This window comes from Drosophila willistoni (assembly GCF_018902025.1).
Source record: "Drosophila willistoni isolate 14030-0811.24 chromosome XR unlocalized genomic scaffold, UCI_dwil_1.1 Seg143, whole genome shotgun sequence".
Taxonomy (NCBI): Eukaryota; Metazoa; Arthropoda; class Insecta; order Diptera; family Drosophilidae; genus Drosophila; species Drosophila willistoni.
Window position 1 is genome coordinate 6,960,405 of NW_025814056.1, and position 17,302 is coordinate 6,977,706.

The 17,302-nt window shown below is 35.4% G+C and overlaps 2 protein-coding genes across 4 annotated transcripts in view; one reads left to right on the forward strand and one right to left on the reverse strand.

The window, feature by feature from the left end:
- Positions 1 to 17,302, forward strand: part of LOC6645225 (bumetanide-sensitive sodium-(potassium)-chloride cotransporter) — a 31,699-nt gene that overhangs the window by 3,648 nt on the left and 10,749 nt on the right. For all 3 annotated transcript variants that reach the window (XM_023177565.2, XM_023177566.2, XM_002068171.4), the window contains exon 2: positions 14,586 to 15,058. In XM_023177565.2, the coding sequence (XP_023033333.1) occupies positions 14,805 to 15,058 (254 nt within the window). In that variant the 5' untranslated portion in view covers positions 14,586 to 14,804. The remainder of the gene's footprint in view (positions 1 to 14,585; positions 15,059 to 17,302) is intronic.
- On the reverse strand, positions 7,834 to 11,111 carry LOC124460652 (ficolin-2-like). The gene is made up of 3 exons (XM_047011914.1): positions 11,010 to 11,111; positions 8,125 to 8,729; positions 7,834 to 8,060 (listed from the first exon to the last, which is right to left on the reverse strand). Exons 1-3 carry the CDS (start codon positions 11,109 to 11,111, stop codon positions 7,955 to 7,957), a joined length of 813 nt encoding a protein of 270 aa, XP_046867870.1. The 3' UTR covers positions 7,834 to 7,954.

Sequence of the window (17,302 nt, forward strand, 5' to 3'; positions counted from 1 at the left end):
ATTGTTATGGCCCAGCTGTGCCCATTAAAAAGTAAACTTGTCCAGCAAAATTGCAACTGAAATTGTCACAGACAGCTCAACGCTGGCGCTAGCTGGCCCACTGGCTAATCCATAAAGCTTTTTATCTCCGACAGCGTGTGTAAAGAAGCAGAAAAAAAAGCCAAGAGCCAAAGTATGACAATAGAATTGGAAATACTACTTAGACGAACAGGCAGACATAGAGCCAGAGAGACAGACTTGAAGGCGATAGAAAAGCTACATGCTTACATAGATAAAAGACACAGAAGAGAACACATTCTACAGCTAATAAATCATTGACCTTGCGAACCTTGGCAATGCAATTCGTGTGCCAATAGAGAGACACACACACACACACACACACACACACACACACACACACATACACTCTCATGGAAAGAATATACAAACATAGTTAGACTGAACTTGCAACAATCGACTAAATGTGCTTGGATGACACTTGGCTTGCGGCTTGGTTTGGCTTGGCTGGCTTAGCGGAAATGTGAATGTGAATGCGAATGCGACTGGCAAATTATGCAAAGCAACCGCAGAACAAAATAGAACAGAACAGAATAGAACAATTTTCACATTTTCACCTACCTCTTTTGCTGTTGTCTTTTTCCGCTTTTAATCAAGATTTATGACAATTGACGAAAACGCAAAAAAAAGCGAACGAACGAAAAATGGAAAAAAAGAAACAAAACCAAACCAAACACATAGTACGCGCGCGTGGGCGTGAACTTGGGCGGACGGACGGACAGGCGCTTACAGTAAAAAAAAACTTTTTGCATTCAGAGAAAATAATTTTATACCCTAAGAAAACTGCTCATCAAAGTGAAATCAAAAAGGGGGGGAGGGCGGAGGGCAGATTCGTACGAAAGAAAACAAAAAATTGAATACGCATTTAATTAAAATATGCGCCTGTGCCTGTATTTTCTGTGCGGTTGCCATTGAATGGAAGTGAAAGGCGAAGGAAACATGAAAATACCCAAAGGAGAGGAGAAAGCATTCCGATTACACCCATAACTCGTTGCCCCTTTGATGTGTCCATGGCCAATTAAGTCAGCGGGGCGAAGGGCAACATTAGAAGGCAAATCAGGACCAACAGAAAAAACTCCATCAAGAATGGGTCAAATTTCAAACACAAAAAAAAAAAAATAAAACATTAGTCGGTTTATTTCGATTTAAGTTTCTTTTTTCTCTTCTCTTTTTTAAATTTACCTCAAATTTGTGAAGTCTTTATATATATAGCTTTGGCTAATTTGCCAGCCAATTGGTCAGGTAAACAGTTTCAGTTTGATTTTATTTGCTTTCTGTTTTTTTTTCTTTTTTTTTTTTTTTTTTTTGCTTCTTTTTGGGTTTTTTGGTATTTGCCTTTATGCTTTATGGTTTATTTTTTTTTTGCTTTGGCAATAAACGTGTCTTCCTTTTATATGTGGCCTATGTATTATAGCCTTTGCTGTTGCCGTTGTCTTCCATAAGCTACCATATGTACATACCTACATATGTATGTACATACATACATACATACATGCATACATATGTAGATATGAAATGTACATTATTATTAGGGTGATTCATGATATGACACACACACAAAAAGTGAAACGTAAGCAAACTCAAAATGATCGATAATTTCACTCAATAAGAAAACAGTAAAAAAAAAACCAAGAGAAAGTAAAATTTGAAGTATTTCAGTGGTTATATAAAAGTTCTTGAGAGAGAGCTTTAAATTTAACTGGAATTTTTTAAGAAATACTTTTCAGAATTTCAATTAATCGAAATTTGAAATCTTTCATAGTCATATTACAAGCTATTAAGACTGCTCTTTTCTTTTCAAATAGCTTTAAAATATATGTAAAATTAGATTTAAATTCAAAAAATGATTTGAAAACTAAACCGTTTTAGAAATTGTTTTAAAACTGAACTCTATGATTGAAATATTTAAAATTGTGCACTGAAATGGAAGAAGCCCCTTATGAGGATATGAGATTCTACATAGGACCATCCTAATGCTTGTACATACTAGTACACACACACATTGATAGGTATACACTTTAGTCCTCCTAACATACATACAAGAACTGTGTGAATCATTTTGGAGTCGTTTATTACAATCTGTGCAATGACCTGTGAAATTATGTGGATTATATTCATAGGGTCCCCGCACCAACCCAGTCAGCCATCCAGTCAGCCTGCCAGCCAGCCAGCCAGCCAGTCGGCCAGCCATCTTAGCTTCCAGCATCAGATATAGAGCCTGTGGCTCTAGCTTCAGTTTATCATTTCTAGGGCAAAAGTTATTTGGCTTGGTTTGCTGCTATTGCTGCTGCTGCTGCTGAGCAGTCAACAAAAAGAAACAAGAAACGAATAACAACAAAAAGTAAATCACAAAATGAATTGTTGCTGCTCATTTTCTGTGGCCAAGAGCTTTAAATTTTTATGAAAACAGGCAAAAGCCTTAAGGCGCTTACCGATAATATTCTATATACAAACTTATATGTATATATGTATTTCTATATATTTTTTCCATTCTTTTTTTGCACTCTCTTATTGTATACAATATTCCTGGAACTTTTAGTTCATCAATGTTGTTGAAATCGTGTGTGTTTGAGAAAATTATTAAGAATTCAATTATAACAAAATGAAAACATTTGTTTGAGCCATTCGCGAAAGAGAGACTTGTGTGTATGTATGTACATACATATGTGCTTGTGCCAGTTAAAATTTAATATTTATCTATTTTTTTACCATCTCATTCGACATATTTATGTGAGTGTTTAACTAACGCGTTTTTTTTTTCTCTTCATATTTTGTTCTGGCTGATTTGCATGTAGCAAATAGAAATAAAAAAAAAAAAAAAGAAAACCTGTATGTATAAATGGGCATTAGCAACAAGTTTATTGCCAGAGGTGAAGAGGAGGGGTAAAGGGACCCGCCCCTGGCCAGATAATAAGACTTAACGGTCAAAATAAAAGTTGCTGATTAGATGGCTTAGAGCATTAGTTAATTAGCTGGGCCAAAGTTATGTGTATACATTCCAATCAACATAAATTGGTGGTACGTGCAAATGGCGTAAAGTTTACTTTACACGATGATGTCCATATGATGTTTTTGTTGTGCTAAAACTTGTACTAAACTTTAGCAAACTGTTGAATGTGCGGCAATTCGTATGTATAAAAGCGTGCTGAAATGCATATTCATTGCCAATCATATTTTTTTTTTGTTTTTTTGTTTCGGATCGATATTAAATTTGTGCATAAATACTTTATCGAATAGGCCATTTAATGGAACGATGACAAAGCACCTTTGGAAATGTCCATATATGCAAGCAATGAGCAATGTCTCTAACATTAGTTCTATTTAATTAGCCAAGAAGAAGGTGATTCAAGCTATTGACCTTAAGCTGAGGTGTAATTTTTTGGCGGGAATTTGGAATAAAATTTTCAAGTTTTCATTTCCTTATTCGCCTCAGTCGATGGAAAGAAGCAAATAGGATTGCCTTGATTGAAATACCATAAAGAATCCTTTATTGTTATTGCCTTAATTAATTCTACAATTATATAGATTTAAATTTGTCCGATTAAGTTATTTCCTTATATTTATTACCGATTTAATCTTTCCATTTCACTAAATTGATTCCTACTCGCCGTTCATTTAATTGAAAACAATTTTAATTGCCAACAAATTGCTTTAAAGTTCTTTAGAACCAAAACAAATGTGTTTTTTGGCTTTCTTTTGTTTTTAAATTTCATTTAAAGTAAAAGATACATTAAATTTTCTAAAGCCATGGCGTAAATATGGAAATTATGTCATAAAGTCCTTTCAACAGAAGGCGGAATGTACTTATGTATGTATGTATATATATTTTGCCCCACTGACAGTTGGTTTTAAAATGAAACTTTTAATGTGTATATATATTTACCAACAATGCGTAATGCACATATATGTATTTATTATAGTACAGTACGCTTTTACGTTAAGTTTTATTTTACAAAAACTTAACTTTTGCCTCTAAGTGTGTGTGTGTGTGTGTGTCTGTGATACTTGTATTCAAGAACATGACAAATTGCCATTCAAAACAAGCTGTCAGCAAGTAAAGTCAACTCGTATGTAAAGGAATGTCAGCTTTTCAACCCAAAAAAAAAAAAACAAAAAACCAAAACAAAAACGAAAAAAATGGGTTTACAATCACATGTTGGCACATTGGTGGGCTGCTAATGACTCTTGGAAAGAAAAAAAACATACCTATACCCATTTGTATATGTATATAGAAATTTCAGTAGTTTGACACTTGCACATGAGCGATATCCATTTGTAAGTACAACACATTTAAGTTGTAATTACGAGAGGTCTCAATTGTGATGGCAGGCGTCGGTGTGAGTAAACTGAGCAATCAGCACGAATTGGGCCAACTACCTCTGACCACGCCCCATCCCCTTTACACTCCCTCGTATCCTACTACGAATATTGTGAGTTGTCATTAATTTTGCTTGGTCAAGCAAAAGTAAAAAAAAAAAAGAACAGTAAAAGAAATAAAAAACGAGTCTTAGCAACGTTAACGTAATCGATTTGCTTTCAACTTTTCGACGAATTCATTTTAGTTTCTTGAATTATAGAAACACACACACACACTTTACTCATTCATTCAAACATACATTTCTTTTTTTTTTGCTTTCATTGTCGGCATTGACATTTATGACTTGTTATATGGTATTTGGTAACTTCAAAATAAAATATATATACCGGCTTTTTGGTTCAAATTATATTTCGTTGGCCAAAACTTTATTTACTGCAAAGCGTAGAAAGTGTTCATAAAATGAAAGCCGGCCAAATGGTTTTGATTCGTGAAAAAACAATTTTCCATGCCCCACACCAAACGAAAAGCCCATACAATTGGTCCTGTTCCTGGTCGTCGTTGCCGTCGTCTTCTTCTACTCCATGGTGGTCCTGGGCAATACATTTTTATTAACCTTTCGAATCCTTGGCTTTTGTTTTCGTTACGTTACATTTTGGTCTCCCGCCAGGCACGTGATTTGTCGTATGTTTGTTCCTGTCGCTTTTTTGGCACTTAATTTATGCTCCCACAAATGAAGCAAATAAAAACTGCAGCAAAACGAAAAAGGAAGAACCTGCTCTTCAATACCAATACAAAAGCTGTGTCTATATATATATACATACATATATAGCTATGTAACTGCGGCTGATGATGTTATAGGTGGAGTCCACAAGTTGTTGGAGTTGTTGGTAGTTGCCGGGAGGGGCTGGTGGGGGTTAAGACACAGCCGGTTTGGGTACTTACCAAATGGCATGCCATTTCCATTTCCGAGTCGTAAATATTTGCTGGCGTCGTCGCACATTTTATGACTTTAAATCATAAAAAGCCATCACTTGTCCTGTTGGCCTTACCCACTTACTCTTGAGAGCTGAGCAGAGCAGAGTAGGGCAGAAGCAAAGCTGAGCAGCCGGTGGCCACCAGAGAGTAACTCCTGCCATGGGGACATTGAGAGGGGAAAAAAAAAACACACACACACACACATACAGAACTGGAATGAAGGCTGTTGGCATAAAAACCCGCGAAATATTATTTATGACAGTTTTCATTTGAAATTTATAACCGAAAAACCATATGAAATAAATAAGTAAATGTAAGCCACAAAAGGCAGCCGGTTCGTCTTTGTCTTGGACTTGCTACTTGCTCTTTGGTCCTTGCCAAGGTCGTGTGCTGTCTGCCACACACACACAAACATACAAACACACAAAAAATGTTGTAAGCTTTTATTACTTCACAGTATGTAATATTGTTCACATTCATTCTGGGCACTATGTCACGTTGGCAGCGTTTCAATAGCCATACAATTTATGAAATCTTAATGAGTTCAATAATACGTCTAGTTATTCCGCAAAGTGCATTAGTTTAAAACTTCCAATTCTATTACTATCAATTACTATCCATCATCATAAAATACTTAGCAGGCTATTAATAATCATAAAAGATTTGTTTGTTTTCTCGTTTCCGAAACACTATTGAACATCAAATGTCAGCAATTTTTCATGATTATGTCCTTTGATGTTCTAATTTCCGATTGACCTTAGTCAAAGTTGTCTTTCAAACCTTTTGGTACTTTATCAGCTTATAGGTCTGCCGCGTTTCATTAATTCAACATCGAAGCAATTTCTTAAAAAAAAAATGTGTTTTCAATCGATTTACTTGGCATCAAATTAATAACGAATTTATATTGAATGTATTCGTTGCCTACAGGCTGGCAATCATTAAACGTTCTATGGTTATTTCTATTGGGAATATTATGAAATATATTTGGGGATAAAATGTTTATTACTGAAAAAAGCGATAAACGATTTATAAACCAATGCGAGAAAAGGTCTTAATTCTGATTTCGACAAAGACATTTGGAATCGAATATTAATCCATAATTTATTCTTTAAGACTTGAGAGTGCTTCCAGGCGGAAATCGATATTTTATAAAATCATCATTATGGCCAATCATTTGGGAAATTTAGTAAGGTTAAATAGTTTAATTTGCTTATTCCCGACATAAATAAATTTCCAAAACATTTTAAAAACTTTTGCTTTACATATTTTGTAAAATTATATGACATTAAAAACTCATGAGTCTTATAGGGTTAAATAAAAATATTGACAAAATTCTAATGACAAATATTTTAAAAACTAACAATACACAAATTAGTTTCCCAGTTTTCAAAAAACTTACTTTTTTCTATAAATTACATAATTATTAAGCAAAAGCAGTGAAATTACGCAGAAGGTGTGATGAAAAGTTAATTGACGCATATGAAAGTTATATACCCTGGACCAAGTGCAAAAGTCACCTTACTTTAATGTTTTTTTTTTTTACAAACCTTGTTGAGAAACTCATGCCATCTCCCTTTGTCAAATAAACAATGTTTTCGAGCACCAAGACGCCAAAAAGAGATACAAGATATATATGTCTCTGCTAAATTGTACATATATCCACTACGGACTTGGAAATATATATGCCTATTGATGATGATCAAGAGTATATATACATTTTAAGGCTAAAAAAGTTTTCTTTCTTCTCTTTTTTATCCACATTTTTGCGACTCTAGGAATATAGAGTATATGAATGATTATATATTCCATTTAATGCTAATAAACTTCCTCATAGTTGAATTTTTTTTTTACATAGTAGTTGTAGGGTTAACTGGAAACTTGATTTTTATGACTTTGTTACAGGGTAATTAATTTTATTGGTTTTCTGTTTCTAGTTTCTGCGTTTCAACAAGACTGAAACACGTCATCTTCAGCATGGGCGATAGATTTTTTTAGACAATAGAACGGTAGGTTTTTTAACATATTCAAATTGGTTTCTAGTTGGTCGACGAATTGAAATTTTAGTTTTTGTTGTAAATTAACATAAACATTGCACTTTTCGATTACTTGGAACAATTGAGTCTAGTGTGTTTACACGATTGCTAATGTGTCTAGCAAAATTTGGCTAAGCTTTTGCTGTGACATTCGCCGTTTATGGCAAATTGGGTCAAGTTGAGAGCAAATAAATGAATGAACATGCGCTTTAATGTATCACAGACAATGAATAACAAATCAATTAATGATTTATTTAAACATTGCGAAAATGGTATTGAGTTTTCTCTATGTTGTCTATAGGCAAATTGGGCATTTGAATCACCAAACTCAACGTAATGGCCATGTGCTTAGGCCCAGGTAGCAATTTTTTGGATTCTTTTTTTTATTTTTATTTATATGCCATTAAGTAAGATTATGTTTGTATTTGAACTACAGTAAACATTCTTTTAGGTAGACAGCGAATGTCATCTAAGTTTGAAAATTAATTGTTTTGTTGCTGAAATATCAATTCTTTTCTTTTTATTGGTTAGTTTTCCAGGATTTTCGTTGATTTTGAAATGAAGTCCAACTTTATATTGGTCGGATAAGCATCTGGACAGATTTGAGGGAAATCCAGGTCCAGCTCATACTTAAACCATCATTGACTTCTCTATTGGAATATTTTCCGTTGAGGTTGCTATTTGAGATAAACAAAATATTTGACAATTGTTAATTCTTGTATAATTAAATTGATTACTTACATCAAGGTACAATGCCTGTACCACCATGCTCCAAACCTTTGTGCACAATTACCAATTCTCCATTGATCATTATCTTGATCGAAAGTGGAAAATGATCCATTTAAATTGTACTTCATAGCATCCTCAGCTGTCCCTTTAAACTCTCCCAACGACTCCAACTTATATTTTGCAGTTTCGTTACCAATTCTAAAATTACCATAACTAGCAAATTGGAGAGTTCCATTTTGCATTTCCAATTGCACATAAAGTTCATTGGTTTGGGATTTGGTAATACGATGCAAGTTCTCAAGACCAATGAAAAATTCTTCTTTCTTGTTACCGAAACCATTACGATACTCAGTCCAAGTTCTATTAAAGTCTACGTTCCCATCAAATCGTTTATGAATAACTATCCACCCACCACCTTCTAAATCTCCCTCGCAGAGTGCGGAAATCGGATCAATTTCAATTGTATGAATTCCCGATGAGAGGCCTTTACAACTGGGTTTTGGTTGTTTTTCCCAAAACTCGATTAGATTTTTCGCAGTTTGATTTAGTTGTAGAGAATCTCTTTTAAGTGAATGATTTGAATCAGTCAACTTAGATTCATATTCTTCTAACTTTTTCTGTAAGAATGAAATTTTAGAATTAAATTCTCCAATTTTGTTGCTAGAATTCTTTTCCTTAGTCTCATACTCGTCAAATTCCTTCTTTTTCGACTCGAGGTCTTTAATTGCTTTATCTAAATCTGATTTTTGGGTAGCTAAATTCTCTTTTAGATTTTCTATTTTTCTATTTCTATTTCTTTGTTCAGCTAAGCTTTCTTCCTTATCTTTTGCTGCTTGACGTTGAAAATTTTCCAATTTCTCTTTCAATTGTTCTACTTTTCTTTTAAAATTGTCTATTTCAGTTTGAGATTTGGCTTTCTCAACCACCTCTTTCGGCCTGTTAACTGAGTTTGTGATAAAATCGTTAATATTAGCTATCTGTATGCTCTGTTGATCAATTTTACTTTGCAAATTGTCAACTGCTTTGCTTAGCTGACTATTTTCACTTTCTGAATGATTCTCCTCGAGTGTTTTTATTTTTTCCTTTAGCTCCACGATATAAGCTAATGCAAATTTCATGGATTTATGGCAATATTGGGCACACAAATCTTCCTCGTCACTGGAGAATCCACACTCCTATGTAGAACAGATTCATCAAATAGATTAAACTTCACTTTACACTATTGACCTTTCCACTCACCCCGTGATCTTCCATGGATTAGGAGAAGAGATTCTGATATTACATGCTGGAAACCAAGAATAAGGAAGAGGCCAACAAGTGGAAAGACACTTTTCCTTCTCATTTTGAAAAGTAATCCAGAATATATGAAAATTATGAATTTGGTAATGTTTAATTGACTTAACACTTGCGACTGAGATAATGTGTTTGAGATGAATGATTTAATTTTGAAATATTCATTGAATTATATACTTTTCGGATTGTATTGTCGTTTGTCGCGATAAGAATTTATTCTTAGAATTCTTTCTTAGTGCAAAATCTATTTCAATTCAATTATGTGTAATCATTTTGACATTGACCAAAACGGTATGGTTGTGCACGAAAGTATTAAAACAATCGTTACTTATCTCTTATTTATATATACATAATGTGAGTTGAGGCATTTCAGGTAGGTGGCTGTCGTCAGTTCATCAATTGTGGCATTACCCAAATATTTTGTTGGGTTAACAAAGTAAGAGAATGCCTTTTTCTGTCATTCTCTGCCATTTACTACGTGCAGCAGCACATAAGGAGTTAACCCTTGAACTTGGCAAAGAGGAAAAAAATAAATAAACATCCGCATTCTGGCATAGACAGAGCCTTGAGACATAGATAGAAAGAAGACGAGGTACCGAGGGAGAGAGAGAGAGAGAGAGCGACTGTAAAAAATGTTGTATCATTTCTCAAAGCTGTCATGACAAGAACGTTTAAGTCAATGTTTAAAGGGCTGACAAGGACCGCACAACTCCTTAATCACTTAAGCAGTTGACATACGCACATGGGATAGGTCTCAGTCTCTCTTTCTCTCTAAGTGTGGTATAATACAAATTCCTATCCTTTGAGCCGGGAAATAGAATAAGGAAAAATTAGCTGGATTGCACAAATGGACGCTTGTATGTACATACATATACATTCATCCCCCTCAGCTTTATATTAAACAGTTTGCAATTTATCAGCTTTAAGGCAAAAAAACAAAAAACACCTACCTAAAATACGCCCATTGTCGGCTGCTTTGCATTTCTTTCTTCGTTGCCTTTCTTTGATTTGTTTCTGGTTTGCATTATCTAACTTATGTAAAAGAGCATATTGACATTTGTAAAAGGTTTGCATTATTTAAACGTTGTTCTTGTTGTTGTTCAATGAGAGAGAATGTAAGAGTTAATTTTAAGCCGTAAAGCAGACTGACTTTCAATTTTTATTAACCTGCCTAAGCAATCGAATTGGTTAGAGTATTTAGACTTTGCTATAGTTTCCTTTAGAATGGCTCATTTTTGGTGTGATTTTTTGTTCAATGTGATTTTTTGTTTTTGCTTCTTTTCGGCCTAGTTGGTAGTTTATTGGGCTACTTTGGTGTGCATACAATAATGTAATACTCTGCGGATCAGCACGCTTGACTTGTTTAACTTTTGGTGTGTGTGTGTGTGTGTGTGTGTATAGGTGGGTGTGTTTGTGTCTTTGACACTTTGTTGCTGCTCTTTGCCCTGTCATTGTTGTCTTCGTTTGTTTCGTAGGTTTCGGTTTGTTAATCCGCTTTGATGCGTATCTGTAGCCGGGCCTTAGTTTTTCTATTTGCCTGTCTCTTGCTCCCTCTAACTGTCTATATATATATATATATATATATCTTTCGTTCGCTCTCTCACTCTTGCCGTGTATATGTAGTTTTTCATGTATTCTGTCAGCTCGGACCTGACCGGATGACCTCCTGTCATGTGCTGACGGCCATGAACATGGACCATGGACATAGTAGGACGGACACATCGGTTACACCCTCCGCCATATAAGCAGATGGCTCCAAAAAGAAAAAAAAAAACAGAAAGAAAGAAAGTTTGGTTTGTTGTGCGTGCCATTTTGCTGATTACCGTTTGGACATGTATCACCATCTACATATATATATACATACATATACATATGTATGTCACCATGTTCTTGCTTTTGCCATTGAACTATAAAAACGATTGATATCAATATTTGGACATAAACTTTGACCATCAGCAATATGTCATCTGATGATGTTGCTGATCTAATGTTGTATCATTAGTTTGCCTGTTGCCATTGAAACTGGTAGTCGAGTTGCTGCTGCTGCATCAGCACACGAAATCATCGTCAATGTCGCTATGTTTTATTGTTGCTCTTTTTCGTTATCGTTTTCTTTTACTTGCTTTTTTTTCTTCACCCTGTAATTGAGGCAATGCAATAAAAGCCAAATAAAAAATGAAGAATGAGAAGGCAAAATACGACCTAGGCATAGGCACTTACACGTTGATAGCTTGAGTTTGACTTTTTGATGGTGCGAATTTATGTAGGAACAACTAAAAATGCCCTATCGACTTGTTTAACAATTGCCAAAAATAATGAAATTCTATGAAAAAACATTATTTGCCATTTCTTTTGAGCTTCTTTAAATGTTGCACATTGGAACAGATTTACAAAATCTTATACAATCACCCACCATGGGTGAAAATGACTTTAATTTAATAAAAGCACTTGCAGTGCACGGATAACCATGTGGTTACTTGGCCTACGCTGCGTATACTTTATTATCATCTAAAAAGCCATGCGACAAATTACTGAACCAGTGGCAAATTAAGTTAATTTCGGCTAGAAAACTTTTCTATCTGATTGAACAGAACTTGTACCATTTTTATTCACTAAAAACTTTCGACAAAATGTTAAGGGAAAAAAGTAATTAATTTTAAAGAATGTTAAAGTAAATCATGAATGACAAGGGGCAACATTTTGCAGTACCTACATATACGTATGTATATTTTTAGAATAGACTTAAGTTTCTTATAGTTCTGACTATAAAATTTTTGTCATTTATATGTATTTTCGACCCTATGATGGCCCAGTGTATAAGTGGGGGATTGCATTTTAGCTGGCTCAGCTGTAAAGTTCAACTCCTTACTCTTAAGCCATTAAAATCCTTTACAGCGCCAACATTTAATTCGGCCATATAGTAAAAAAGGGGCGTAGAACAAGCTTTATTTGCCATTGCGCCTCAAAGACCACCAAAGTAGTAAAAATTGTATTTTATTGCAGCAATTGAAATGCGAATGGGCGTTGAATTGAGCAATGAAACAAAAAACAAAAAAACAAAACAAAACGAAAGACGGCAAAGGCAAAAAAGCCACCAAAGAAAGTAAGAGCATAGTAAAAGTAGGCAAAAAAAAAGAGGAGAAAAAAAAAAGTTCGTCGTGTCTTTCCGTGCCCAGGAGAACCGGCAAGAACACCAGCAACACCAGTAACACCAACAACAACGACAAAGGCAATCACAATCGGTAGCAATTGGCCCATTGAGAGGCCATTAAAATCACAGGGTGCGAGTGTGAGGCGCAGCAGCGGCAACAATTATTCAGATAGGTTTTTTTTTTTTTGTTGCTTGTGCTTTTCGTGTTTTCTTTTTTCAAATTTATTTTTACTGGTTTTTTTTTGCCTCTTTTGTTTATGTCATGGTTTTTTAGCAGCTGTCAAGCGATTTCATTGAGCGGCGCAACGGGCAGGGCAAATGGTTTACTAAACGTTTCGTTGGCATCATTTTCATTTGGAGATTTGATACCAGGACCACCTGAAGATGATCATAAAAGCGACAATAAATTGCCTTATGGCACAATTAATCAGGCTTCAGGGATCATAAATCAGTCATTATTGGCATGGCTTTAAAAGTCATTAGAATATAGACGCAAAATTAGAAGAAGAGAAGGCAGAAAAAAAAAGAAAATAATTCGAATAAGCTTTGTCTGTCATCAGTTGAGTAAAACTTTTAACCCCATAGATTTAGCCCAGTTTTCTGCTTATCATTCAAACTGGTAAACTCACAGTCCAGGCCAATGTCGCTCGTGTGTCGCTGTTTTTGGGGTCAACATTTTATAGAAACTTGCCTGTCTGCTGATAAGCCTGGACAAGGGCATAAAACTTTTGCTGCACCTGTTTCAAAAAAAAAAAACAAAAAAAAAAGAAAAAAGAGACTCTGAGAACTGATGCTTGTCGGATTTTTGCTGTCTGCTGTCACTTGCCTTGTTGTCAGTGTTCACCTCTCCGGGTAGATTCATCGAATTAAGCTCTTAATTGCCGCAATAAATTCGTGCAAATTCTCTACGCGCTTCAGCTGGGAACAATGTTCCCACATTTTGTTGTAAAATGTCGCAGTAATTGGCCGTAATTGCCTAGCGTTTTGCCGTTTTACCCTAGTCATACTCACTGTTTGACTTTTCTATTATTGTATCGGGCATTTGTTATGCTAATTGTTGTTGTGTTTTTCTTTTGTGTTTGTTTTTTTCTCTCTTTTTTTTTTTTTTGCACTTGTCGCTTTCAACTTGACCCATAAATTGCACCCGGTGCGGGCGGTATGAGTGAAATCCCAGTTGATGTGACAAATTGCCGTTCAACTCCTTTGAGAGTCTGCTTTAAAAATTCATAACTCATACGCCAGGTGGGCCAACGGTTGGCATACCATTCATCCACCCATCCACCCATCCAACCAACCAACCCATCCACGTGGCAGGCAACCACATGAGGTAGCTAATCATGATTAATTTGCGTCAATTTGCTTGAGCTATTTTTAGTCAAGTGCGGAATGTTAAAAAGAGAGAGTGAGAGAGGGGGAAAGAAAGTGAGGGAGATGGAATACATTTCAGTTGAGTTTCCTGTAAACCATGTTTAAAGTGTTTTGTATTTTCATGTAAAATAATATGAATAATGTATGTATGAACATACATATATGTATATATACATTGCCACTATTTACAATCTGTGTATGCCCAGCAACTACACATATCTACGGTTTTATGCTGTTATCTGCTTGTCAGATTTCTTGGGAATCCCCACAACTGTTACGCATATCCACATGATTAGATCGTTATCCAACTAGATGATGTGGGAGCAATGGAAGGGTCAACAATAAGCCGCTTAACTAAATTCTTTTATATTTTGGCAGAATAAAAAAACTAAATATATTATATATTTACCTTTGTGCAGCATCTAAAAATAGAAAAATTAAAACTTAAAAAAAGAATATGCTTTAAATACTTGGATTTCGGCATGCATAGTTAATACTACCTACTTATATTTTATGTTATTTATACGCGTGTTTATCATTAGCTTGTCTTTGGGTCAATCTAAAGACTTTTTTTCTGTTTGGGAAGAGATTTTCGTTTATTGATTTATGCGACATTCCTTTCATTGTTTTTTTTCTTTTCTATGTTTTCTTTTTCTTGCAGTTACAAGAAATTCCACTTCATTCGGCAGAGACGAGTAGCAGAAAAGGTTCTGGTGCTATACACAATTAGCTGATGTGAATGGGTTGGAGACAAAACAAGGATAACGACAAAAGACAACAACTCAGTCATCCGTTTACGGAAACCACAAGCAACTTGTAGAAAACTTTGCCTAGACCCGACAGCAACACAGAGCACCGCACAGACAAACAAATCCAACAAATGTCGGACACAACATCTTTCGAAATGGGCTCGGCCTCAGATCGGCCACCAAATAGATTCCAAGTGAATCCAGTCAATGGCAACAGCCGCAAGTCACAGAACCCGCCACCCGATGGGGCCGATGCAGCGGGCGGTGACAGCGATGGGCCACATGAAGTTTATCGCCGGCTGACCAACATTGATGGAGAACTGCTCGACGACGATACATTCGATGCGACACAAATGCTAAACAAACAGCAGCCCCGACAGCAGAGGTAAGTAGTTGGGTGTGGGTTTAAGTCGGGTTGCCTTTGCCCATTGTGTCCTTTTTGGCAAAAGAATGGAAATTTTTGGGCATTTTTGTGTGTGTGTGTGTGTGTGTGTGCTTAATTTGCTGTTGCTTTTGCTGCCTGCTGGCCGTTTCCTGGGCTCTTTTCTTTTTCCATTCCTCTGGTCTTAATTATGACCTTGTTATACGCTTTAAGAGGCGTCATTTGCATTTTCTATTGTATATTTGAGGCTATTGAAAAAAGATAGCATACTTTTTAGGGCGGGCCATACTCACTCGTTTATCACACAAGTTGAAAGACAAGTTGTGTGTGTGTGGGTCTGTGTATGTGTTTTCTTTGACCATTTAATCATTCACGCCTTATTTATTTCAATAAATTGTAATTCCTTTTGCCCAACCAGTAAGTGCAGAGTGCCTCATCATTCAAAATTGATTAAATTTTTGAGGCATTTCATGGCGAGCATCTATCAAATTACCAAAAGTTTGCTGACCTGGCCCATGTTCCATGTTTCACGCCCCGTGCCATTGAGCCAAGCAGCCAGCAGGTTCAACAAACAGAGCCTTATCCTCTCCAGTCTCTAGTCGAGGGACAAAGAATCAAAGGAGCAAAGCTGCAACAGCAGCAGCAACCAATTTTAACAATGCCACCAATCACAGACAACATAGTAATAGCAATCATTTGCGCTTGTGTTCACTCAGACCATCGTCAAAAAATGTAGCAAAACATTGCCAGTGGACAGCCAATTTGCATAGGCATGACCATGATGGTCATGGTCAATGGCCAAGGTCACAAAATAGTCACAATAATAGATAGAGGAGATAAAGAATATATTTTGGCAATTTAACATATCGAATTTTATTTAAATTCTAATTTGAATTTACCCATTCTGCTCCCTGCTCCCTACTGCTTCTTTGTTAAATTGTTATAGCCAATTTGAAAATGAATTTAAATTCCTAGGTAACTAAATGGAAAATTTCATTTTTCAAGGAAATCCATTAATCGGCTCATATGATTTATTCATTGACTCAGCATAATGCCTTTATGCTATTTTCACCCACTGATGGCAGACGTAGGTAGAAGATTTTAAGCTTCAAAGCTCTTTGTGAAGAGCTACTTAAATTTTTAATTATATTTCCTTTTGCACAAATATCCGACCAGTCTAGTACTACTCCCCAATTGCCGTTTCCCAATCGTTACCACTTTCCAAAGCCACGCCAATTATATCAATTTCATTTATTGACAGACAATCATGCGTGGCTTCATTTATGTGCGAAGCTGCACGCTTGCGGCTGCCATTGCCTGCCATTGCTTTGACAGGCATTTGGCCTGACGTGCCAGACGCACGCAGACCCATAAAAACAATGATTCAAATACTACATATATCACTATACATCATACGAATACCATATAGGTTTATATACATACACATATATGTGTGTGTATATATCATATGAATAGCTGGAGGCCATTGAGTAAAGTCGATTGGTTAACTTAGCCAAACCAAAATGCACCCAAAACAAAAGAAAACAAAACCATAAAAAATAAATAAAAAACAAATACTAAATATTCGACTCAATGAATACCGATTAGAAAAATGTTTTATATCAGTAAAAATGTAAAACAAATTATTCAGTTTATATTTAGGACAATGCAACAAAATTCTTTAGAGGTAATTTTTACTTATGATAGATTGAAGCCTTCGCTTAACACGGTCTCTTTTAACATAAACTTGATCTTACACGATTATGAATTCGCCTCAATGTTATTCGATTAAATATATGGATTTTAGTTGAATTAAATTTTCAAATGGGTTTTGGCTTTCGTGGAATATTTAATATTTTGCATTCTCGCACACCGTAACATCTAATTCTGTAGTTTTTGGTGAATGATTCCAAGATCAGACAATCGATGATGTGCAAGAAATGATGGATGATCGATTCTACAACGATATATTATAAGAGCTTGAAACGATTTTTTATAAAAACTTAACAAACAGCTTGATGTCGTCTGCTGTCTAAACGAAGTAACATTTGACAAATAAAAATGTTTAAGCATCTGTAGAAATCTTCAAAAGTAACCCCCGAAGGTCCATGTCTCGTTTAACACGGTATTTACTAGGAATTTAACCCAAGTATTTAGGCAGGGCCAGGTGTCAGTCCTATATCAGTCATATTTCTGAAAATCTAAATTGGATTATGGTCTGAGTTCAATAAATCTTACTTTGCTAAT

What these genes read in the sequence shown, in the direction of transcription:
- LOC124460652 (XM_047011914.1), bottom strand. Translation starts at nt 11,111, where the DNA reads ATGTCCATGGTCCATGTTCATGGCCGTCAGCACATGACAGGAGGTCAT. An exon ending in ACTACATATACACGGCAAGA is followed by an intron (nt 8,730 to 11,009) that starts GTGAGAGAGCGA and finishes TCATTCTTACAG; the next exon opens with AAAAAGTTAGAAGAATATGA. An exon ending in TACAGGCATTGTACCTTGAT is followed by an intron (nt 8,061 to 8,124) that starts GTAAGTAATCAA and finishes TATCTCAAATAG; the next exon opens with CAACCTCAACGGAAAATATT.